The following is a 26,571-nucleotide window of genomic DNA, read 5'->3' as shown; positions in this document are numbered from 1 at the left end:
AAAAATCCATGAAGTAAGTAGGTCAGATGGTATAACATCTTTATCATCCCATTACAGAACAAACAAAACTGAAGTTTCCACAGAACAGATGACTCACCCAAGGTCACACAGCTCCTAAGTGTTGAAGGTGGGACCGGGAAATTCAGTCTGCTGACTCCCAATGACACACCTTCTCTGTGTGACACTGCTTCCCACTCACCAAGAACAGGAGGCAAAAACTTAGACTGCAAAGTGTGTGTCAGGAGGAAGTCTCTACCAACTCCCCTAAACGTTTTCATTGAAAACATGTTGATTTTTGAATGTCTATGAATCACTCTCCTTATCTAACTTTTTTAGCAACTTGACTAAAAGCATGTTCTTAACCATCTTAGACTGATAATGAGTCTTCAGTGACCTGCAACCTAACTGTAGATTTCAAAGACATGTTAAATAACCTTTAAAATTTAGTCTTTAGAGCTTAGAGTTACAAGACACTGTTAAAATATGAAACAACCCTGGGAAGTGCTCTTTTAAATAATTCTGAAGTCAAATTAGCACGTGTCACTAAATGGTCTACACAACATTGACTGAAAAAAACTCATTCTTCTGGCTCTGTAGATAGCTATTTATTAGTGATCAGAGGTAATTAACACCACTGACCATTAACTAAATGTTTATTTTCTCTATAGATAAGAGAGCTGGGAATATGCCATTTGTCTGTGGAACAATAATGTTGCTCCAATACAGGCCAAACCATTAACCAGAATCTAACTCATGGCCTATGAGCACTGCAGTATGCAAAGGACAAAGTTCCGATTCCTCTGGCACAGAAGCCGAAGTGCAAATATCTTCTTTATCTGCACTTTCTCCTTGGAGAACCCAACATTTACTTATAATCTAAGAAGTCTAAGAGTCAGTGTGTGTTTAGAGAACATATCCTAAGTAGTCACACACCCATGAATTACAAAGGAGATTGCTGTCATAAACCTACCCTCTAGCTTAGTGACCAATGGACTTCAGTCCAAAATGCTATTGTCCTATTGGGCATTTACTAGTATAATCATTGGGGTAAAGGTGGGGAAAAGATCTGAGGAAGCTCTGGGGGAAAGGGAGTTGATGTAAGTCTTTGCTGCTCCCCCACATCCAAGCGAGTAAGATGAGAAATTTGAAATAATCTGCAACTTGCCCAGAGATTTCCTGGGAGGCCCTGAAGAAGGAAAAGGAACAGTTCTTTCCCTGGTGGCTTGGCCTTGGCTGTGGTAGTAACTTTTTCTCAATTCTGCTTGATCATTTACAAAAAATAGGTAGTTCTCCGTTGCCCTCCTACCAATAAGAGTGCAGATGAGTTATTAAAAGTATAGTACCCCAAAGCTTATCTCCAAGAGAAGGTACACAAATAGGCCAAGTCTGGATCTCACCTTTTGGCTTCCTCTAGGTGGCACAAATATTCATAAGCGATGTTCTGCCGCCGCCTCTCATCCATCTCCTCTGCAGAGAGCCTTTCATCATCCACAATAGCTGGAAACAGAGGAAAACATTGCATTACTGTCGGGACAGTGTTCATCAGCTAAACACCCGAGATAATCAACTAGAAAACTCACATGCAGTTCAATGAACAGTGAGACACAGGGTACTGTAATGCCAAGCATAGAAACAAATTTGCTTTGAGTTTTACAATATTATATTATCTCTAACAATAACAACAACAAAAAGCAATACTAAAGTACAGGTTGAAACTACTAAATAACATGATGAGAACAGCTATCAGATTTCACAAACATGATGCCATAGGAGTTAGACAACCTCAAATCAATTAGACCATGGTCTACTTAAAACAACTTCCATTCACAAGCTTGTGGAATTGGTCCAGTGTCTCAGCTGGGACCATCCTGAAAATTCTGTTATTGAACAAAGAATCTACAAAGACCTGTGTTTTCCCACTCCTAGAAGGAATTAAGGCTTCGCCTCCAACCCAAATCCTATTTTACAGATGCCAAAGGCTCTAAAATTTCTCCCTCACTTATTTCTCAGCCTTTCTGAGACTAACTTTCCTGGTCAACAGCTATCCAGAGCAAAAAGCAATGGATACAGCAAGTGAAGAGAATTTTCAATCCCACCCTCTTTATTCCAACACAAGCCTAGTATATAAAAGTCCATGCTGCAGCTTTGCTTTTCTGTAGAGAAGGCAGCCTCCCCATTTCCTGACTACACTTCCTCCGGCCACAAGCTCAACAGCACCCACCACAGCCAATGGCCACATCAGCGAGCCCCGCTGTCTCTTTACATGGCAACGCTCCTTTCTCATAAACAGGACCCCCTTTCTCTCTTCAACCCTCAACTGATGGCTATGAAATGAATTTGGTTCCTTGTTTGTCAGATTACTCATCTGAGGAAGACAATGTGTGTGTATAGCAGGACAATCATATGGGGTAGGAATGTCAGTGTTTGCTTTTTTGTTCCCTAGCTGCTAGTTCCAGTCACCCATTTTCATAAATAGACTCCTGGTCCCAAGCAGAAGAGATAAGAATGCGAAGGTCACCCATCCATCCGTAAGAAAGACCTACTGATGAGGAGTCCAAAATATCATTTTGGCAGTCGAAAGAAATTTAGATCGAATTCTGAACTCCAAGTGGAGCAAATACAATGCTAAACACGTAAGAACTAAAAATAATACCAAACCCCCAAAGGACTAAAATATGTAGTAGATACTTACTTGTTAAGCATGTATTTTGTTTCAAAGCCTTAGGCAAAATGTTTTCTATGCAGTTTCTCAGTCAAGTCTCATGATTCTATAGGTAGATAATTCATCCCACCCTCCAGGTGAGGCAACAGGTTTGAGAGTTCATTTGCCCAGGTGGAAGGCAGAAACATCAGGGCTAGAAATACTTGGATGGGATGAAAAAAATAAAAATGCCTGGAAGCACTTTGGGGAAAGCCTCTGTTTATGGATAAGGAGGAAAAGAAACCAGCGGAAGCCGAGAGAGGTGAGAAGAGCGCCCGGACAGGCTGGGATACAACCAGAGCCAGCCCACAAGAGCAGGAATTTCCACCCATGTGGCTCCGTTCCTTTTAACAGGGAGACCTCCTCCCAGCCCAATGATACCAATACAAAGATTTGTATTTGTCAAAAGCAACTTCTTTTTCTTAATAGACTGAATCTGATTTAATTTTAGAAGAGAGCGCTCAGGTTTAGGAAAAGTACAAAAGCTCTCAAACAACCCTCCTCTGCCCCTCCCCTGCAAAATTCCAGCCTCCTCTCCCCTGAACTCAATTTCAACAACTCTCAGGTAGCCTTCCAGCCACACCCCCTCCTCTACCCATTCTCCCCAGGGCCACCAGAAACATCTAATACATAGTCCAACTGATGCTACTCTCTGTCTCAAACCTTCAATGGATCCCCATTTCCTACAGAACAAAGTTCTAGAACACTTTCCCTCTCCACCCCTTCACAAAGCTGACATTTCAGCCACCCCTTCCAAGCAGTGCCATGTTTCAGGGCCACACCACAACCTTTCAGGTTTGAGTGCTCTTGCTCTCCACCCTGTCTCTGCCTGGAAAGCCCTGTCCCTCCTTCTATGCGTGACATCTTTGACATCTTCTCAAGCATCTTGGAGGATTTCAAAGTCAAAATCCATCCACTCTCCTGAGTACTTTGGTTCGTATTTTTATTACATCACTCATCACAAAAGCCCCCACTGTCACTGTCAGGTCTGCCTGTCCAAAGTGGGGAATCTTTAGAGGGAAGGATTCTTTCTGATTCACCTTGACATCTCTCTCACATCAATCATGGTTCCTTGCACACAGAGCACACAAATATTTGCTGAAAAATTATGTTCCAGCGAATCCTCACTACATGAGTTAACCATCACCCTCTAATGCAGCGGTTCTCAAACTGTGGGTCGCAACCCCTTTGGCCGTCGAACAACCCTTTCACAGGGGTCGCCTAAGACCATCCTGCATATCAGATATTTACATTACGATTCATAACAGTAGCAACATTACAGTTACGAAGTAGCAACGAAAATAATTTTATGGTTGGGTCACAACATGAGGAACTGTATTTAAAGGGCCAGAAGGTTGAGAACCACTGCTAATGAGTATACTTTGCAAATTATGATTTTTCTCATCCTGTGTTTTCTCAGACGATACCTCACCTTGCATGCCCATATAGTATCACCTAATCCTCCATCTCCACTGTTCCTAATGGTTAATCCCCAGGACTTCCAGTTTCTCATTTTAATTTCAGTCCAAATCTGTCTCCCATTTTTAACAGGGTATTTTCATTTTATAGTACCTTCTGGCACATCTAAGTTTGGAAATAATACAAAACTCTTAGTGGGAGTCCATGTGCTCAGTCTACTCTCCCCAACTGTTAAGTGTGGGCCAACGGAGGCAATCTCACTGCCATCTTCCCTCTTAGCTGCTGCTCCTTCCAGCCTTAGCCAACCCACCTTAGGAGGCAGAAGCCCTAGCAGCACTCAGTCCCCAGGCCTCTGCTCTTGACTGTAAGATTCCGCAACCTATGCAAGATTCTATTAGCCCAGGAGAGACTGAGGGGGCTCTCAAACTCTGACATCACCCTGTCCAATGAGAAGATTTGACTTAATGTTTTAATTAAAACATCCACAAAACCTTAAATTGCAATTGCACATACTAACCACAGCTGATAGAATTCTACCTATGTTTAACACTCAACTCAAAGGCCACTTCCTTCCCAGTCTTTTCTCATTGTTCCTGCTCAAAATGCCCTCCCTCCAGGCACCTCCTGCATTGCCTTGTTAAATAGTAAATAAACTCCTAGAAAACAAATTTGTGTCCTCATGGTGTCCAGCACAGGCTACATGCTCCATAAAAATATTTAATGACCAAACAATTCCTTATTATGAAAGATTAATAAAAGGGCTCTAAAGTATCTATGTGGGGAAGTTTTAATTGCCTATTTACACTGAATAAAATAAGGGTGTGGTCACTGACGGAGCAAATATAGCACCATTACACAGACTTCACTTAACTAATGTTTAATTCACAGATTCTATGGACTAGGCATGAGTGACAGCACGAGGAATAGGCCAGTGAACCAACAAACAAAACATGTTTGCCCTCATGGGGTTTCCTTTTACCCACCCTCCCGCCCTTCCTTCCCTTCTGATCTGGTCCACTGGATCACATACCTGGCCCACTGTCCTTCCAACCACACACATTAGCCTCACCTTCCTTCATTCATTCATGACCTATTGTCAAAGTGGAGGCCAAGGTTATGAGTTTGAGAAAGTCTTAATCATAGCAAACACAGCTCCTTCTGAGCCACAGAGGTTGCCTGCAAATATTTCTGCATTACTCAGGAGTTACTAAGTAGTAACTTCTGATAAGAGCCACAGGTATGGATAATAACCCTGCCATTTAAAGGGCCATCATGAAGCTGATAAAGGAATTCACTTAAGCATGACTTTACCATCTATAAAGCACTTTTCCATGTTATTGTGTAGTTCTCATAATCACCCTGAGAGATAGGCATTATCTCTTTCTTACAAATGGGGAAACTGGGGTCATTCAAGGGGAAGGGACTGCCTGTGGTCATTTGCTGGGTCAACGGCAGAGCCCGGGCTGGGATGAAAGTCCCTCCGCACCGCTGCCCGGCTTTGCCCAGTGCCATGCTACTGCCAGATCTGAGTGAGCCGGGGAATGTGCTCCTCAAGGCCAAACCTAAGGTCAGATCATTTAAGTGCCTTCAGAATTGTTTTTATTTTAAAACAACTTAATTAGCTGCAATTTCCTCTCAAATTTCATGTTTATTGGCTGCTCTGAATCCTAAGAAACATGAGGACATTGTGAAGAACACAACTTCCTGAAGGATTATCAACTCACAAAATGCCATTTGTAATGTTAGCTAATGTTGGCTAAAAGATGGTATTTTAAAGCAATAACTTTCTTTTTTTAAAATGTATTTTTATTGATTTCAGAGAGGAAGGAACAGGGAGAGAGAGATAGAAACATTGACGATGGGAGAGAATCATTGATGGGCTGCTTCCTGCATACCCCCTACTAGGGATAGAGCCCACAATCCGGGCATGTGCCCTTGACAGGAATCAAACCTGGGACACTCTATCCACTGAGCCAAACCAGCCAGGGCACAATAACTTTCCATGGAAATCACAATATAGGGACTACACAAAGTTTAAGAAGCAGAATGAGAGTGAGTTGGTAGAGAAGGTATTGAAATAGAATTATATAAGTTAGAGACCGAAGGAACATTAAGAAGTCCATCTCCCAAAGAACACCCACAAAATCCAGTGTAAAAATAGCCCAAGACCTACCTCATTTATTAAGGAGGTGGCATGGTTATTTGTTAATTTCAGCTATTCTATCTGTTCCCTTCACAGGTTATACACAAAGAAACCAAGGCCACCACGGCCTTTGCATTAAAATTCCTTTGTTTGTTCAACAAATATTTCAGTGGCTGCTTTGTGCTAATCTGTTCTAGGGCCTGGACACAAAGTGATAGAAATGACACACCAGGTCCCTCATGAAGTTTTTTAAAATTATAAACAATGGAGAGTTTGGCATAATTACAGGAGGCTTAGGTAGGTGGGGATACAATGGAGGGAGAGTCAGCAAGAATCACAAAAACTAGGGTTGGGAATCTCTGTTTCATGAAACAGTATTATTTAAGGCATGTCCCTTTAAGGAAAAGCAGATTAGGAATATGATATGAATCACTAATTTATGGAAACATGCCACAATTTAGCATTTTATGTACACACTATTCTTTTGTATGCCTCAAAATTTCTGTAAGGAACCCTGAATATCCTTGGGTATGTAATTCAATTCAAACGTGTATTGAACCATTTGAGAGTTGGGAACTGCTCTTACCTGGGAAAAAATATCTAAATGAAAATCTCCCCTCTCACTACTTAAAAAATGGCTACCGGAGATGGCATACAGTATATCCCAAAGGAGGCACTAAAAGGAAAAAACCTGATTCCAAGGCCCTAAAACTGGGGCAGGAGACGGGACTGGAATATAAAAATGAGAGAATCCAAAGTCCAAAATTTCCAGTAAGCTGATACACTCAGTAAACTTGCCCTGTAATATATTCTGGCTTCACACTAGCCTCCCCAAGCATCTCACAGGCACTTAATCTTAAACTTTAAAGAACCACATGATCAAACTTCCCTGAACTGAATTTCTTTTGAAAAATGAGCAAACCTAAAAGTTTTTAGCAACCGGATACATAGTCACAGGCACGGAAAAAAATCTGAAACGATAGAGACTGCTCCTTCATGTGTTAAAAACACAGGCGGCTTCATCAAGTCACCAAAATTATGAGACATTCAGTACAGGGGCTCACATCTCATCCATCGCAACATCCTTAACAAGCGCCAGGTTATAGCAGGTGCTCAGTAAAGGCTGCTGAGTGGTGTGCACAGCTTGAAAGGCAAAGATGTTGTTTCTCTCACAGGGTTAGTTCTCCCAAGCCCAATGCCCTGATGGTAACACAGCTATACAGTCCTGGTCCCAGGGGAAGGTGAACTTTATTTAAAGCCCGACCTTCACCCCTTTCCTGGAACTTCTCCCCCATCACACATTCCTACTAATTCTCCAAAGTTGTAAATCAATACACACTTCAGAGGATTTTCAGGTTATACACAGGTGTAAGGGGCTGGTCATCTCCCTTAATATGATCATGTGATCATGCTTGGGCACCTAAGATGCCACCTGTTTCTACCAAGCTGGTAAAAAAAACTCAGGACACCTTCTCAGAACAGGGATCTCATTGCTAAATCACACACATGAGAGTAAAACAAATTTTGGTTTACTGTGAAAATTTGGACAAGAATGTCTAATATATATTTGAACAAGAATGTCTGTCATATTATATATATGGCCCACTGTCCTTCCAACTACACACATTAGCCTCACCTTCCTTCATTCATGACCTATTGTCAAAGTGGAGGCCAAGGTTATAAGTTTGAGAAATTCTTTTTTTAATTTTTTTTATTTCTTAGAGTATTACACATGTCTCCTTTTTTTTTCCCCCTTGACATTGCCCCGGCCTCCCCCACCCCCCAGTGTCTTGTGTCCATTAGTTATTCTCATATGCATGCATACAAATCCTTCGGTTGATCTCCTACCCACCCACCCCCAACCCTCCCCAGGCTTCCCACAGTAGTTTCAGAGTCTGCTCAATGCTGCTCTGCCTCTGTATCCATTTTTGTTCATCAGTCTATAATGGTCCTTATTATCCATAAATGAGTGAGTTCATGTGGTATTTTTCTCAGCTTCCCAGGGGCCGTCTCAGCCTCACAGGGGCCATCTCAACCTCACTGGGGCCGTCTCAACCTCACCAGGGCTGTCTCAACCTCACTGGGGCCGTTTCAACCTCACTGGGGCCGTTGCAACCTCACCGGGGCCGTCTGAGAAATTCTTAATCATAGCAAAAACATTATATATATATATATATACACACACACATATATATATTTTTTCTAGAAACTCAGAGCAGACCATAGGATATTAAAGCCCATATACAGAGGTGGACAAGAGTGCAGATTAGGATGGGAGGAAGGGGTCTAAGACTTTGCTCAATTTGGGAGAAGAGTTAAAGGCAATGATTCCTAGATTTGGGATTTCTTAGACAATGATAATTTCAGAAAACACTTCAGGGATAAAACTCATCTCTTTTGCTACTAAGAAGGCATGGGGAAATTCCATTTGCTCACTGCCTGCTCCTACACACTCCATCATCCCACACAGACCTCAATAAGGAAGAATGGAGTACAGTATCAAGTTTCTAAGACCAGTTTTAAGATTTTTAAGTCTAACAGTTAAAACTACAGAATGCAATTGTAATATCTTTAGTCTAGATGAGCTCCTACTATTTTTAAAAGGAAAAGGAATTCAAGTCACCTCTACTTAGGTGTGAACTTTTAGTGTTTAAGATGCTCAGTGCAAAAGACTTCAAATTACTTAGAACCAGTCCTACAATGATTCTCCCTGTTCCCTATAGATAATGAATATTTTAAAGACACAGACGTTTATCTAAACTTTAATACCTCATGGGAATGATGATATTTTACAACTGTTAAACAGACTTAGCAGGTGTATTTATACAATGACAGTCCCCAGGGCTATTCCCACAGAGCAGTAAGTCAGGGCTAACACTGTCCCTATTCTCTCAAAAACTACCCCAAATAAGCCAGAATATCAGAAGTTGTATCTACAAAGCTAGGAGCCATAAAAGATAATAGTTGGCCTAATTTTTCCTTGCCTATTAGGAGAAAAAAGACACACACAATAAATCACAAATAGTTCAAAGGTAGGTGTAAGAAAACAAAACAACCTCTTGGTTATGAATAGGACTCTTTTCTGCATATGTTTCATGCACTTACGTCATATTTCTCTAGTCAATGTAAGCTCTGTGTGATGCATGCATGAAAAATAGCAGACAGAAGGGATTTACATTTAATAAGCACTCACTATGTGTCAGATATTTTATAAACAACCTGCAATCCCTTTTAAGATGGGAATTTCAGTCTCCATTTTTCTGATGGGAAACAGTCTTAGAGAGGTTAGCTAACTTAGGTTTAGGTAATTCTAAGATCATAAAGACAGTTAAATGGCAGAGTTGGAATAGGAAACAACTCTGATTTCAAGGTTCTGATCTTTCTACTCTACTGAAGTGCCACAGCTTCCCTGCATGTAAATGGATGATCGGTCCGGCAACCATTTGGCGCTTCTGAGGGCACCATTAAAGTTATTATTGATGTCTCACTAATCAGCAGAAAGATGATGCTACTTACATGGTATATCATAAGCAAAGTGATATGATCAATAAATGCTGAGAACACATTTGAGAAAATTTAACCTTTGTTATCTGTGCCGTCCTCCTCTTTCCCCAAAAAAGGTGAATTTCTGCCTAAACTGACAAAAATACCTGATATAAAAGAGTTGGCTGAGTGGAAAGGGCAGTGACTATAATTAGTGTCACAGTCATGGATGAGTTAAGTACACATTCAGTTTCCTCATCTGTAAAATGGGAATAATCCTACCTACTCCAGTAATCTGTTGTATGAGTATTTTTCAAAATCTTATTTTAAAATAATATATATTATAAATTACTTAATAGTTAAATTAATTCAACTATTAAGCATTATAAAATATAAAATTTATATATAATAAAGATAACAGATAATCAGCTAAAATTGATTACACTCAATTTTAGAGGCTTTAGCATCTATCTCCCATATAATTTGCAAACTGAATGTATTTGAAGTTAAACTGTGAAAAGCACCACAATTTTAATTCCACACACATATACATACATTGAATGTGTGTGTGTGTGTATTCTTAATTATAATTATATAAGGGTATGTTATTATATGCATTATAATTCAGGGGGAGGGAGCCTAAAAGAAAAGACCAAAATATTAAAGCACTTGTTTCCAAAAGGAGGACTCCAAGGTTTTTTTCCTTAACTTTTTTGATTATCACCCATTTTCTTTTCTTTTTTTTTAAAAGAGTTAGAAACATCGATAAGCGAGAAACATCGATCAGCTGCCTCCTGCACACCCCCCTACTGGGGATGTGCCCGCAACCCAGGTACATGCCCTTGACCAGAATCGAACCCACGACCCTTTGGTCCGCAGGCTGACGCTCTATCCACTGAGCCAAACCAGTCAGGGCCATCACCCATTTTCTAAATACTCTATATCAGTAATGGCAAACCTTTTGAGCTCGGCGTGTCAGCATTTTGAAAAACCCTAACTTAACTCTGGTGCCGTGTCACATATAGAAATTTTTTGATATTTGCAACCATAGTAAAACAAAAACTTATATATATATTTTTTAAATATATTTTATTGATTTTTTACAGAGAGGAAGGGAGAGAGATAGAGAGTTAGAAACATCGATGAGAGAGAAACATCGATCAGCTGCCTCCTGCACATCTCCCACTGGGGATGTGCCCGCAACCCAGGTACATGCCCTTAACCGGAATCGAACCTGGGACCTTTCAGTCCGCAGGCCAATGCTCTATCCACTGAGCCAAACCGGTTTCGGCAAAACTTATATTTTTGATATTTATTTTATATATTTAAATGCCATTTAACAAAGAAAAATCAACCAAAAAAATGAATTTGCATGTCACCTCTGACACGCGTGTCATAGATTCACCATCACTGCTCTATATCATAGTATGTGTATGTCAGAAGTAACAAAAGATTAAATTAGTTTTAATGTTCAATTACAGAAAAATATTTTAATTTTCTGTAACTAACATTTATATATCCTATATAATAAAAGGGTAATATGCAAATTGACTCTAAAGGCAGAACAACAGGGAATGACCGGTCGCTATGACACTCACTGACCACCAGGGTGCAGACACTCAATGCAGGAGCTGCCCCCTGGTGGTCAGTGTGCTTCCACAGGAGGAGCACCACTCAGCCAGAAGCTGGCTCATGGCTGGCCAGCGCGGGGGTGGTGGCAGGAGTCTCTCCCGCCTCTGTGAAGTGCTAAGGATGTCTGACTAACGGCTTAGGCCTGTTCCCTTATTCGGACATCCCCCAAGGGCTCCAGGGCTGCCAAAGGGATGTCTGACTTCCAGCTTAGGCCTGATCCCCCAGGGACTGGGCCTAAGCTGTCAATTGGACAGCCCCTGAGAGGTCCCGGACTGCAAGAGGGAGCAGGCTGGGTTGAGGGATACCCCCGAATGCACGAATTTTCGTGCACCAGGCCTCTATATATAAATAACGAGTATGCCTTAATGCCATATCCATTGCAAAAAAGGCCTTTCATGCAGCTAATTGGTACATTTGAACTTTTAAGAAAAAAATCAGTCATTTAAGATTTACAATGAATATATAGTCAGATTGTGTAAAAAAAAAATAACAGTTCAAAGACAGCAGAGGGGAATATGATTAATGCTTGATATTCTGTTGAAAGGCCTTAACAGTGTAAAGAGCTTGGTATGATAAGTTGATGAGAGAGAACAGGTAGGGTAAGACATAAGTGAGATGGAATGAATGTAGGAACCTGAATTGGAAAAAGAAGAGAAGGTGCAACAAGCCTGTATGCCATGAAACCTTACAAGTCTGAATTAGGAAGAAGAGAGAAAAACACGGTGATGCTTTGCAAGGCAGACTTTGGCAACAGAATGAACAGGATGATGAAGAGCATGGTACGGGGGAAGAAAAGGGAAGTCAACAAACTGCAGCCAACTCATTTTGTGACTTCAGATGGTGGAGGTGGCAACTGCACATGGCTCAGCACCAGGAAGTCACCCCAATATGCCAATTCCCAGAAAGAGAAGTGTCTATATAATTAAAGAGAAAAAAAAAACATGGAAGCACCCCACTGTCCTAGGGCTATACTTGGGAGCTGACTTAAAACTAAACTTCTATTAGAAGAGAAGTTTAACTAATATAACAGACTCAATTAAAAGGCTGTGATGTAGAACAGAAGGACACTATTAATGCAAGCATATGCTGTTTGTTAGTGAGTGTGAATTAACACATGATTCAGGGCAGTCAATGTTTAAAAAATGCCAAAAACTCAGCTCTCAAGTGGATCATGCTATGCAAATGGAGAAATGATGACAACAGAGTCATGGATCAAGAATACAATTCAACTTGACTTTGGACTAAAGCAGTATAGGTCAATTCTCATGAACAAAAAAGCTTCTCTGGTTTTAAGTAGGACAGGCATCAGCTCACACATTTAGGTTTTGTGAGAATTGGGACTTGTAAGGAACCATAAAACACCACATATGGTGCCAACATCAAGCAGGACTTGAACCAAAAATGCCGGGCTCTCCTGTTTCATACAAATCATATGTACATTTATAAAGTGCTACCATGTAAGTGATCTCATATGAATACAGCAGCCCCATCAGATAAATGGACAACTATTATTGTGACCACTTGACTAAGACTAAAACGGGGTAAGGGCTTTGCTCAAGGCCCCAGAACTAGAGTACAGAGCTTGTTTGTATTTAAAACCAACTCTTGGTGTTTGTTTAGTTTTTACTGAACTTTCGGAGGTCCCCTATTATATTAGAGCAAACACATTTTTATTCTTTTATGTCAACAGTACAGGGAGCCATAGGAAGAAATGGAATGGCTAATGTGGGAAGGGAGTTGAGTTGGCAAGAGTGAGTGAAGCTAACATAACATCAAGCCTGCAGGCTGAGGAGAATGTACACAAACCATGATTTTGTAAATTGCTTGCAAAGTGTATAGAATACCCTGGGAAGAGCTCTCTTGTGCAAAAGAATTTATCCCATTGGGCAGCAAAGCCAGAAACATTTTGGCTTTGGTTTGCTGTGAGCTTTTTGTTCTAACATGAAGTACCACTGCCCTTAGAAAGTACATTGTCCTGAGTTTAGAAAAATGGATGTCCTTGTAAACACAATGAAAGATGCCAAGGTTTTCTTTAGCCCAAAGCTCAAACTTTAGACAACAGCCAGGACAGCAACGACCTTAAATATAATTCATTTTCTTCTGCTTCAGATTCAAATAAGTAATTGATCTTCTTCAGGCATTTCTTTCTGGCTGGGAATGGCCCATGGTTCTGTAGGTAAATCCCCTGGCCCGCAGGTCTCCTGCAGGTCAGAGGAAGTAGCCAATGTGTGCATCAGCCACTAGTTCCTTAGAGGATTTGAATACAATTTCAGAATTAAGTCATTGTTTCTACTCCAGCCATGAGAGCCCTGCTAGCATTTGTGCAGCAGAAGTGGCCACGATTATAAAGCCAAATGAGGAAAGAAATTTTTTCTTATTACTGATCCACTAGGTGCAAAATGCTGGCAGAGAATTATGGAGATGCAGAGTCCTAAAATGCTTCCAAGTGTCTTATAATTAAAACCAATAAATACAACAACAGAATGTGTTTCTTTTGGTATGTGGCAAAGTCTCTAACTAATGGCTAAATAATGCAGTGCAGGTCAGGGGTAGAAAGAAGAGATGAGATGGGTGGGAGAAAAGACTCTGTGCCCCTAATAGTTTACCATCTAACAAAACACATATTCAACACTGGAGAAAGGTTAGAAAACCCCTTTAAGACAAACTAATTATAGGACAAAGAACAGAAAAACCAAGGGAAAGAAAGATTATTCCATGATGGGATTAATCAGAGCCAGTTTTCTAGATTAAGAGTTTGAAGTGGGGGTTGAAGAAGGTGAGAGAAAGTTGGGCAACATACCTAGAGAAGTAAAGATAAGAATGTGGAAACTACACTCACCTCAAGATGCATTTCTGTGCTTTGTCTCCTGTCCCCTCCCTCAGCCCACAGTCTCCACTCCTCCCCTCCCCACCCTTCCAAAGGTCTCTAAACTTCTTGAGAAGAACAGACAGGCTGCCCAGGACATTTCACAGCTGTTTCTCAGCAGTGCAGTTGAAAAGACTACAGGTTGTTTGATGACAGTGCATAGACCAGATGATAGCTCACAATCAAGAAGCTGGGCAGAGTTCCTTTTATTGCTAAAAGCTCATTCAACAAAGTTAACCTGCTACATCGAATAACACACATAATTGCTATAGAACATGTAGAGTTCATTGGGCATAGGTTGTTAAATCAGTGACGTCAATTACTGTAATAACTGTTAATCTAAATACCCAGACCAAGTTCCTCCTTTTTCCAGGTCACCAGTATTCAGGGTCATCAAGGATTTGCTTTCCCTCGGAACATCTTCAGAGTTGCATCCTGGGAAATGGGATGAAGATTAAAGAAACAGCCCTCAATCTGCTCCTCACCATCTTTGATTCCTCATTCCCTCTCCCAGTGCTCCACCCACTGCCATCGGATGTTACCACTTACCCGAGAGCCTTGAGCAGCACACAGTTGGTGTGGATTCCTTAGGAATGGTCTTGGGCCACTCCAAACCCTCCCCTAACCCAGCCTTCCCTCCCTCTTATCATGTCGGGAGGAAACAGAGCACATACAATCATATAAGTGAAATAACAAATTGATGCAGAAAGAAAGCATAGTCTAGCAGTAGTTGGACTCCTAACCAGCACGCTGCCTTCAGCAGATGCAAACCAGCCTTTCTGGGCCCTCTTTGACCTTGACATACCTCCAGGCTTCCCAAGCCGTACATCAGTGAGCCTTTCCATAGAAAAATAATGCAGAAGAGAGTAAACACATAGAAAGAACTGGGGGTGAGGAGAAGTATCTAGGGGCACAGCTCAATGCCCAATAAACATGAATTGTCTCATTTCAGTCTCATACTTGAAAAAAGATCATCCAGTTTGCATTCTTCTCCACAAGTGAACTGTGTTTCGGTATTTAAAATACAAGGAGTTCCCACCTCCAGACTTGGTAGAATTGGCATTCCAAGCAGATGTCCATGGGTACCCTGCAGGCTGCACAGCCCGCATACCACCAGTGACCAAGTCAGTGGTATGGGGGTATCAGGCACTGACGTCAGCTTAGCTCACAGTTGGCTACAAATGTGCAGGCAGCTTAGAGAACCAGCTGGGAGGTGTCATTCTGGGAAGCATCTCATTAGACGCACTCCACCCACTTATTCCAGCTGCCCTGGAGGGTCTGGCTATGCCCCATTGCAGCACCCCTCGCTGTGACCCACAGCACTCTCTGGAACCGGGAATGGATGTACTCCTCTCAACGCAGTGGTGCCCACAGCACCCGCTGACACAGTAGGAAAGCATGCCAAGAGGGAAAGAGGAACAGAACTTTCTCATCCCATCTGTTTTTCCACATCTTTTTTCAGGGATGGACTGGTTTTACGCTGGGTGCCCCACGTCTGTTCTTCACTCAGGTTGTACAAAACTCTTGGAAGGTAGGTTTGGTCCAATCTGGTAGATAAAACTGCGTAAACCTACCTTTTACAGACTACAGCACATAAACCCAAAAGTGCTTTGTTTCTAAGTAAGTTCTTGCCATAAGCTTATTTATTATGAATTGTCTTTCTCCTTAAAACTAGAGTGCAGTGCATATACTGCGGGGGGTGGCGGGTTGGCAGGAAACACAAAATAAGGGTTCTGGTACAAGTTTTGCTGGTAAACATTTGAACCAGTATCTGATTAGCCAGATTTCCCAAATCTTATCTAGTAAAAATATTTTATTTTTAAAATATTTAAAAAGACTAAGGCAACAACTTAACAGACACTAAATACTAGACTACTGGTTGTTAAAAAAATTCTAATATTTTTATATATAAGAACACTTATACTAAAAAAAAAAAAGACATAAATTAACAAGTATCAATGAGAATGTGAAAAAACTGGAACCTGTGTACATTGCTGGTAGAAAAGTAAAATAGTGCAACCCTGTGGAAAACAGTATGGTGATTCTTCAAAAAAACTAAACACAAAATTACCAGATGACTCAACAATTCCACTCTGGGTATATATCCAAAAGAAGCAAAAGCAGGGACTTGAACAGATATTTGTACACCCATGTTCACAGAAGCATTATTTCCAATTGCCAAACGGTAGAAGTAACCCAAGTGCCCATCAACAAATAAACAGATAAAATGTGGTATAGACCGTGCAAGAAGACACTTGCCAAGAAGGACTCCCAGAGGCTAACTGGGCTTATATTTAAAAGCAGAGCCTAGTAGCCTTTCCTAAATAGGGGCCTCTCACACAACCCATAATTCAGAGGAAAGCCAGCACTAAGCTGCCTGCCTCAGACTCTGAACTGCCTGCCTGCTCTGTGTTCCTGCCACCGGAGCCAGTCCTTGTAAAGGAATTCATAGACCAGTATTTCAATTAATAGGGCTGAGGCTTTCCCCATCCAATTGGAGCTGTGCAGTTATAATCCCCATCCCTCTTCAATGACCAATCAGAGCATCTGCATTCTGACCAGTCAGGACAGTCAGTGCCTTTTGAACCATTCAAAGTGTGAGGATTTGGAATGCTCATTTGCATGAGGAGGGACCAATCAGGGACCAGGGGCAACGATTTCTGTCTATAGGTCCTCTGGCTTGGAGAGTGCACTTTCCCTCTTCACCAAAGAATAAAGACTTTGTTTCCTGGCTGGAGCTGAATGAAGCACTAAAGATGTCTCACAGGAGCAGAGCAGACCAGTGCAGAGCAGGTGGAGAGACCAGAGCACAGCAGGGCTGTATAGCTGGAGAGGGGCCTGGCCCCAGGGTTGCTTGTTCCCAAGCTGCCTCCCAGCCATGCTGTGAGCTGTTCCACAGCTGTGCTATTCTCGCAGCACTGCTGTATCACAATTCGACTGTTTGCGCAGAATAAAGTTTCCTTTGTCACAGCAACCCAAATCGGGGGCTCCTATTGATGCCAATGACCATTAGTGGACAATACATACAATGGATTATTATTCAGCCTTAAAAAGGAAGGAACTTCTGACACATGCTCCAACATGAATGAAGCTTGAGGACACTATGCTAAGTGAAATAAGCCAGTCACGAAAGGACAAACATTGTATGACTCCACTAACATGAGGTATTCAGGCTGGAATAGTATTTCAAATTCATGGAAACGTTAAGTAGAGTGGTAGTTGCCAGGTGCTGCCGGGAGGTATAAGTAGGGACTGAAGTGTCTAATGGGTACAAAGCGTTAGTTTGAGAAGACGAAAAGTTCTGGAGATGGATGGGTGGTGACTGAACATCAATGTGAAGGTACTTAATTCCATGGAACTGCACACCTAAAAAAATGGTTAAAATAGTAAAATTATGTATATTTTACCACAATTTCATAAAATGCTTACATAGCACTTTCTATATGCCAGATACTGTCCTAACTTTGTTGCAAATATCAACTCACTTAATTCCAAATATTAACCCTATGAGGCAGGTTCTATTATTATCTTTACCGTGGTCTTCATTATTATCCTTGCCCAGAGTCCACAGCTGGCAAGTGGCACAGCCAAGATGCACAGGCTGGCGCTCCAGCTCCATCACCTCACCCTTCACCATTCTGCACAGCGGCTTCCAGCAAGTGAGACTACTGGTCTGAGGGTCTCGCCCTTCAATTCATTCTGAAACAGAACAACACACCCTGTGGCTCACACACCATGGGAAGGGTCCTAAGACACCAGACTACCCAGGCCTGACTGTGGTGAATTTGGGAATATCCAGAGGGCTCAGCACATAGGTCTGGAATCAAATTTAGCTTTGCTAACCAATTTCATAGAACCAAGGAGTTTCCAATTAAAAATGGCATCTCTCTGGTCTAATCCTCTTTTTAAGATGGGAAGTACTGTTAATCTATACCAGAGAAGGTATGTTTGCTTTTTTATATTTTCTTAAGTTTCTAGAAAAAAAAATATACAGAACCAAGGTCCTAGAAGGCCAAGGGATAAATGTCTAGTCTGGGAGGCACCACCTAGAGCAAGTCACTCACTCATCTTCTCTGGGTCTTACTTCCTCACCTCCTAAATGGGAACACTTTTAAATCTGCCTCCTCTTTAACAGTATTTAATGGCTTAAGATTAGCTTCAGTATAGAAAAATACTTTCAAAAAGGCAAAATGCTATTCTCATATTTCCATTCACTTGGGAGGCTGTTAAAAATAAAACTGAATAAAATACTCCACAGAGAAGTCAAGACTTACCACATTCAGGTCTCAAACATTGTTCCTAGGGTCCTCATCAGTTCTTTACAATGCTTACTCATCCATTCTAAAGGTAATAATGAGACATTCTCATTCTACTTAGCATTCCACCTCTGCTCAAAGGAAATGCCTGTCCCTATTGTTAGCCTCCATGCCTCTCCCAAGGGCATGCTGGGACAAGGGTAAGAAGACCAATAGCTAAGAATATAATGACAAATGTGAGATCCCTAGCCCTAGGCTACAATTTCCCTCCCCACCTCCTCCCCAGTATATTTTATTTTATTGTTCCTTAAGAACAAGGGCATGACCTCGGAACAATTATCCAAATCAGGAAATTTAATACTAATACAACACTATTATCCAATTCACAGTCCATATTTAAGTTTCACCACTTGTCCTGGTCATGTCCTCTACAGCTTTCTTTTTGTCCCATGCATTTTGCTGCTGTCCTTCTAGCCTCCTTTAATCTCAAACAGTTATCAGCCCTTGTCTTTGTTGAGCTTATGGTTTTGAAGATTACAGACCATTAATTATGGAGAATGCCCACCAGTTTAGATTTGTCTGATCTTTCCCCATGATTCTATGCTGTTCATGCACTTTGGGCACTTAAAACTACCCAAAACTCCCATCAGGAGGCATGTGAATTTGGTTTGTATCAACATGTGACATTATGTAATGTTAACTTTAATCACTTGGTTAAGGGGATGTGTGCCAAGTTTCTCCACTCTATATTTACTGTTTTTCTCTTTGTAATAGAAAGTAATTTGCAGGGAAACACTTTGAGAATATATCCTATATAGTAAAAGCATAGTATGCAAACTGTCCCCTCAACTAGAGTTCTTCTGGGAATTCGACCAGAGGGCGGGTCGGCCGGGGAAAGGGTTAAAATGATATGCAAAATGAGTCTAGAGTTTGCCCATCTATGTGCTAAAACTTCAGCCATGAAGTCTACAGCTGAAAACATGCTCTATGTTAAAACCCTGAGTGTATTTCAGACATAAAATGCTACGTCCCACAGCAGCTGCCATTCGTTAATTTACAAGGCTTTGTGCTAGCAGCCTGACAGGTAACTACTGATCTGCTGGACAGACAATCCTAACTCACGGAGGAGGAAAACACGGCTCAGAGAGCTAGGGAGGCGAGATCCAGGTGTGTAGGTTCTAGAACCCAGGCTTTCCATATACGCCCCTGTCCTCTTGTATAAATTAAGCAGGACCAAGTTGAACTTGTACATCTACCATAACCTTTGCTTCCATCCATTTTATATGTCAGATAACTATTATATTAAAATGTTTTACAATGAGATGATTTAAAACTCTGGAAATGACTAACTTGTACATGTTTTCTCACCATAAATTATGGCCGTCCCATTGAACAGCTCCTTCCAGCAAAATATTTTCAGCTAGAATGTGGCTATTTAAACTTCCGTTGTATATCTCTATAGATTCATGCAGAATGAATTTGTTTTTTGTTGTTTTTTTTAATTTATTGCTTAAAGTATTACAAAGGGTATTACATATGTGTCCATTTTATCCCCCCGCCCTAGACAGTCCCCTAGCCTCCCCTATCCCCCAGTGTCTTATGTCCATTCGTTATGCTTATATGCATGCATCAACTAAGTCCTTTAGTTGATCTCTTACCCCCCTACCTCCTGCCCCCCAACCCTCCCCGGCCTTCCCGCTGCAGTTTGACAATCTGTTTGAGGCAGCTCTGCCTCTGTATCTATTATTGTTCAAAAGTTTATAATGGTCTCTATTATCCATGAATGAGTGAGATCATGTGATATTTTTCCTTCATTGACTGGCTTATTTCACTTAGCATAATGCTCTCCAGTTCCATCCATGACGTTGCAAATGGTAAGAGTTCCTTCCTTTTTAGAGCAGCATAGTATTCCATCGTGTAGATGTACCACAGTTTTCTAATCCATTCATCTACTGATGGGCACTTAGGCTGTTTCCAGATCTTAGCTATGGTGAATTGTGCTGCTATGAACATAGGGGTGCATATATCCTTTCTGATTGGTGTTTCTGGTTTCTTGGGATATATTCCTAGAAGTGGGATCACAGGGTCAAATGGGAGTTCCATTTTCAGTTTTTTGAGGAAACTCCATACTGTCTTCCATAGTGGCTGCACCAGTCTGCATTCCCACCAGCAGTGCACAAGTGTTCCTTTTTCTCCACATCCTCTCCAGCACTTGTCGTTTGTTGATTTGTTGATGATAGCCAGTCTGACAGGTGTGAGATGGTACCTCATTGTTGTTTTGATTTGCATCTCTCGGATGATTAGTGACTTTGAGCATGTTTTCATATGTCTCTTGGCTTTCTGAATGTCCTCTTTTGAAAGGTGTCTATTTAGGTCCTTTGCCCATTTTTTGATTGGATTGTTTATCTTCCTTTTGTTAAGTTGTATGAGTTCCCTATAAATTTTGGAGATTAGGCCCTTATCAGATATGACATTGGCAAATATGTTTTCCCACACAGTGGGTTTTCTCGTTGTTTTGTTGATGGTTTCTTTTGCTGTGCAGAAGCTTTTTATTTTGATGTAGTCCCATTTGTTCATTTTTTCTTTAGTTTCAAGTGCCCTAAGAGCTGTATCAGTGAAGAAATTGCTTCGGCATACATGCAGAATGAATTTGGTATTTACTCTGGTGTTATATTGTTAGACAGTTTTCAACTTAAGGGAAAAGAGAAGGAATTGGGGCTCCAACTTAGTGACTCCGGCAAGGTGAGATGTTTACACACACTCAACGTTCAACTCTCTGTCCCACGTGAAGGGAACATAAGTGGCCAGGTGTGTTTTCATATCTGCCCTGTGGCTCCACAACAGTTCCTCACAGGCCTGCGGTCAGTTTAGTTTGTGGGAAAGGACTCACATTCCTTCCCCTCCCCAACACACACACACACACACACACACACACACACACACACACACACACCATGCACACAGCTTACTTATTCATCACTAGAGGTACTTAGTGGGTGAAGTCAATCCATTGGTCTAATAATGAGAGACTATACATGTTATTATCCAGCTTACCTTGGTACCATTTTCATTCAAGGAAATGAGTTCAGACTATTGGGAGCTAAGAAAGATTTCTTATAATAAATATACCATAGGGTTTTATTTTAATAGGAAGGGTGGGAAGAAGAGAATTACAACATCCCCTACAGAAAATCTGAGAAATAATCAATGAGTGCCTTATACTCGAATCCCTTTTTATTGCTCCCTTAACCTTCTCCACTGGCTTTAGACAACTTTGTGTTAATATCTCAGCTGGAGGGGCTCAGATCATATGGAGAAGAGGTCGACCACCTCACTTCCAACTTTGGGTCCCAGGCTTTGAGTCCCAGGTTGTTTTATTTTGTTATTTATTTAATTATTTCTTTCTTTATTTATTGCCAGTTCCTTTCTTTTTTCCATGGCCATTCCCTAGCCAGTAGGTAGTTTTTTTCCGACTCCCCATGCTATGAGTAGCTCTTTATGGTTCCTGGAGTTGATGCAGAGAGAACTGGGTACCAGATTCCTGTTTCTCATACGCCTGACTTCATTTCACATGTGCTGTCCTCCTGTGTGCGACTCCTGTACACCCGGGCTTTTGAACACTCTCTTTGTGGCACACGGAAATGCTTCCTTAAGAAAAGCAAAATTTCTTTCATTTTGATGTGTTTTACAGGTCTGATGTAAGAGGGATGCTTGTCTGCAACAATTTGGTCCACCAAGTTATAGAAGGTAGGAAAGTAATAGGATTAACACTTTGCAAGTTGAAGACACAGAGGCACAAAAGGTAGTGACTGAAAGGGTACCTGTCAAACTAACAGCAGAAGCAGACTAGAAACCAGCCCAAACATGTGGCTGAGACTCACCAGATTATAACCACTGGCTTTGTAAGAAACAGCATTCTTAGAGTGGTCCCTTCTCTTCCCTAAAAGCTCACTTTCCCACCAGGCTCTTAATCCCTGCTTCTTTGGTTCTTTTTCTCATATCCCAGCACTGAGACACACCTCTGCAAAAGTAGGTACATTAGAGAGTTAATTTCTGTATTCTATCCAGGAAAAAAAAAAGAGTTCACTGAAATGTGAAAGATGAGACCACAGAGGGATGTGATTATACAGGAGGAGGAAAAATCAATGGGCATCTCAGACTTGAAGATGAGTGATGATGACAAACAGTGATTAAAAAACACACCAAAAACATGCTAGCCATTATTGAGCACATACAGCTGTGATAGTCATCCTAAGTCCTTAACATAATTATTTTAATCCTCAGAAAAACTGCGTGAGACAGGTATTATAATTTCCACCTATCAAATGAGGAGTGGTCACTTGTGGAGCCTGGATTGGAACCAGTGGTCTGGCTCAAGGACCCAGTTCTTCACCATTACGCTATGTTGCCTCAAAGACAGCTCTGCTTATAAAGCAATCATATGGCAGTCCTCACTGTCATCCCAGTTAGCCCAGAGTTCCTCGGCAGGTCAAGGAAATGAATCCGGAGTCTGGATGCAGTTGAGATGAGACTCAAGTAACATGATTAAGTTCTGGTATTTATAAGTCAAGAGACTGCACAGAGAAGTAAGTATTCTATCCTTCAAAATAGCCATCTGAGAAGCTCTATGTTCATTCCAACTTGGCTGCCGTGACTGAGCACATTCTTAGATGCCTCTTTTGGAATTCAACTCAATTATGCATTTCTTTCAAATATCCTGAAACTTGGTCTTCAGAGATGAAATCAAATGTTTGAAAACAACCAGCAGTCGACTTGAGTCTAGTCTGGAAAACAAGGTGGCAAAATGAAGGTCTCAGACTGTAGATGATTTTTTTCTTCCTGGCTGATAAAATGATTCTGCCAGCAATTACAAAAGAAAGTAGCAAAACTCTAAACAGTACAAGCTGACTTGAAGGATATTGCTTATTTAAATGTATAAGACCTTGTTTGTTGTCCAGCCTCCAAACTTCATAGTTCCATTTAACAGGTAAGAAACTTTTCCCTTGAGTCCTTCCTCAATTTGAGGATGACAATGAGAACTTACCCCTAGTCACTATAGGCAAATAGTAAAACACTGGATTTAAGAATTACGTTTGAGTCCTAGCAGTTTTGCTCAGTGGACAGAGCATCAACCTATGGATCAAAGGGTCCCGGATTCGATTCCAGTCAAAGGCCCTGGCTGGGACTCATGCAGGGGGCAACCAATCATGTATTTCTCTCACGTTGATTGTTTCTCTCTGTCTTTCCCTTTCTCTTCTACTCTCCCTAAAAATCAATGGAAAAATATTCTCGGGTGAGGCTTGACATAAAAAAGCCTGGATACTAATCCCAGTTCTGATGTTCACTGATCTCTAAGCCTCAACTTCTCTATTAGCAAAATGGGATATTATCTAATTAGGGTACAGGCAGGGAAGAAATGGTATTCAAACAGAAAAATGGAAACGAGTTTAAGGAAAGCACTATTTATAGAGGCATAAACCAGTTCAGGGAAATGAGCAAGGATTGTGGGGTCCCCAGGAGCTACAGAAGCAGAGAGCCCTCACCTCTCCAGATCTGAAGGAACAAGAAGAAGGAGTATTTGCTAAAAGAATTTAGCAAGGGAGAGCGACCAGAGAGGAGCTGTGACTTTCAGCAGAGGAACCCACATCATCTCCAATCCCCAGCCTGGGGGAGAATGGAGCAAGGAAAATAAATACCTTGACTTACCTTCCAAAACAGGAGGGCAAGGCGCCCATACCTATAACAGCGTGCCTCCCGGGACACAGAGCAGGATGGACTGGAAAGGGCAAGCAGAGGACATCCTGCCTGGCGTTTCACAAAGTTGTGAGCCAGTCCTCTCATAATCACTTATTTGATGTGGGCAGGAAGTATTACCTATAGCACTGCCCAGCCAGGACATGGCTCAGTCACTGACACTGGGTAAGTCACTCTCACTACCTCTCATTAGGATATTACTGAAGTAATATCATTGTTTGAAACATGATTGGTTTGCCGTACAGCACAGGAAATAAGCAAGGGGCTTATATATTTAAAACACAGATCCAGATCTCCATTCATGCTTCCACCATGTTCTATTAGCTCAAGGGGTGTGTGATGCTCAAAAAAACCCACCCCAGAATATTAGCTCAGAAATAGACCGGGTTAAATCATATTAAAGCCATAAGCCTTTTCTAATCCTGCAGAACTTCCCCAACTTGATTATATGAATACAGTTAATTCCATTTGGGAGATAATACAAGCTTAAATGTTTCAACCCAACATGAGTATGCCCACTCTTCGTAAATATGAAAGCCATTAACAAAGGTCACTTAGAATGACCACGCATTTCAGGAACCATGCTGCCTGCCACCAACGAGACTTCTAGGCGAAGTAGCGAGAAGAGAAACAAAACCAAACAAATCAACAAAAAGACTGGTTTTCTTACATCTCTCTGCCGACTACAGTGCATGCTAAGCAGACTAGTGCCTACTTGTGCAAATATTAAACCATTATTACCATAACGGTCATATAATAAAATACAAGGAAGGTAAAGTATAACAACATCCCAATTTTTAGATATTTACCCAGTCAACTTTAACATATTTTAAAAGTTAAAATCTCACACAGCAACTCATAAGAGCAATTTAGGAATACATAATTCATTTAAAAATTTAAACTGCATAGAATTATAGAGTAACAAGTGAATTCTCCTTCATACCTAATGCCCACTCAAGTCCTACTCTTTTCCCCACCAGAAACCCCCACTAACAGTTTGATGTGATTCCTTTTAAATTGTTTACTAAATTTTTACATATATGCTTATGCTATATTAAAACATTAATTTTTGAATACCTTTTTTCTATAAATAATAGTCACTTAATACATGTCAGTACATGGAGAGCTATGCCATTCTTTTTAAAGGCTGCATAGTATTCCTTTTTCCCCCCTAATATACATATTTCAATTTATTAAAACCACTCTCTAGTTGTCAGGCACTTAAGTTAACTTCATCTTAGTTTTTTTCATTAATTCTTTTTTTATATATATTTTAATTGATTTCAGAGAGGAAGGGAGAGGGAGAGAGAGATAGAAACATCAATGATGAGAGAGAATCATTGATTGGCTGCCTCCTGCATGCCCCCTACTGGGGATCAAGCCCACAACCCAGGCACGTGCCCTTGACCAGAATCGAACCTGGGACCCTTCAATCCACAGGCCGACGCTCTATCCATTGAGCCAAACAAGCCAGGGCTCATTAATTCTTTACAATATACACAGCTCATCGTTTATTTCCCCATTTATAATGAACTCATTCTTGATATAGCTTTGCTGACTTCTACTCACACTAATTTTCTATTGAATCAGTGCTACAATATAGAGTGGACTAAATAGTTGATGCGACTTTTTTAAGTGGTTACAAATGCTTTGATTCTGTCTATTACGAGGTGGGATCTACTCTGGCCAGGTAGCTCAGTTGGTTAGAGAGCACCATCTTGATACTCCAAGGTTGCGTGTTTGATCTCCAGTCATGGCACATACAAGAATCAACCAATGAATACATAAGTAAATGGCACAACAAATCAATGTTGCTCTCTTCTCCCTCCTCTCTCTCTTTCTCTGCCTCTCTCCCTCCCTTCCTCTCTCTCTAAAAATTAATAAAAAGAGGTGGGATCTATGCCCCATCCCCATGAATCTGGGCAAACACTCAAGAGCTTCAACCAATAGAGGGTGGCAGAAGGGACTTTACCTGACTTCTGAGGCTGGCTTATCGAAGTCCATGCAGTTTCCTCTGCATCTCTTGGAAGCCAGCCCCATGCTAGGAGGGCCACGAGGACAGACTACCTGAGGGTGCTCTGGTAAGCAGCCCCAGCTGAGTCCAACCTGTAAATCACTCCAGTCCAGGTACCCGGCATATGAATGAAGAAGTTTTTAGGTGATTCCACCTCCCCCAGAAGTTGGGTCTTTCCAGCACATTAATTGGTCCAGTAAATGGCGAAAAGACAAGCCATTCCACTCTTCCCTGCCTGAATTCCCAGCTCAAAGAATCTGTAAGCATAAGAAGATGGTGGTGGTTTTATTCACTACGTTTTGG

General features: G+C 41.3%; 1 protein-coding gene across 2 annotated transcripts in view; it reads right to left on the bottom strand.

The window, feature by feature from the left end:
• The window catches only part of IQGAP2 (IQ motif containing GTPase activating protein 2), a 267,786-nt gene that overhangs the window by 218,171 nt on the left and 23,044 nt on the right, over positions 1-26,571 (bottom strand). The window contains exons 1-2 of one of the 2 annotated variants that reach the window (XM_036308004.1): positions 17,779-17,918; positions 1,398-1,497 (exon numbers count right to left, since the gene is read on the bottom strand). In XM_036308004.1, coding sequence (XP_036163897.1) covers positions 1,398-1,497; positions 17,779-17,881 — 203 coding nt within the window. In that variant the 5' untranslated portion in view covers positions 17,882-17,918. Of the gene's footprint in view, positions 1-1,397; positions 1,498-17,778; positions 17,919-26,571 lie in introns of those variants that run through there. The other variant, XM_036308005.1, reaches the window with a different exon arrangement.

Source organism: Myotis myotis, unplaced genomic scaffold, assembly GCF_014108235.1.
Source record: "Myotis myotis isolate mMyoMyo1 unplaced genomic scaffold, mMyoMyo1.p scaffold_m19_p_5, whole genome shotgun sequence".
Taxonomy (NCBI): domain Eukaryota; kingdom Metazoa; phylum Chordata; class Mammalia; order Chiroptera; family Vespertilionidae; genus Myotis; species Myotis myotis.
Note: the sequence above shows the minus strand (reverse complement) of the source record. Positions and strands in the feature narration are given on the sequence as shown.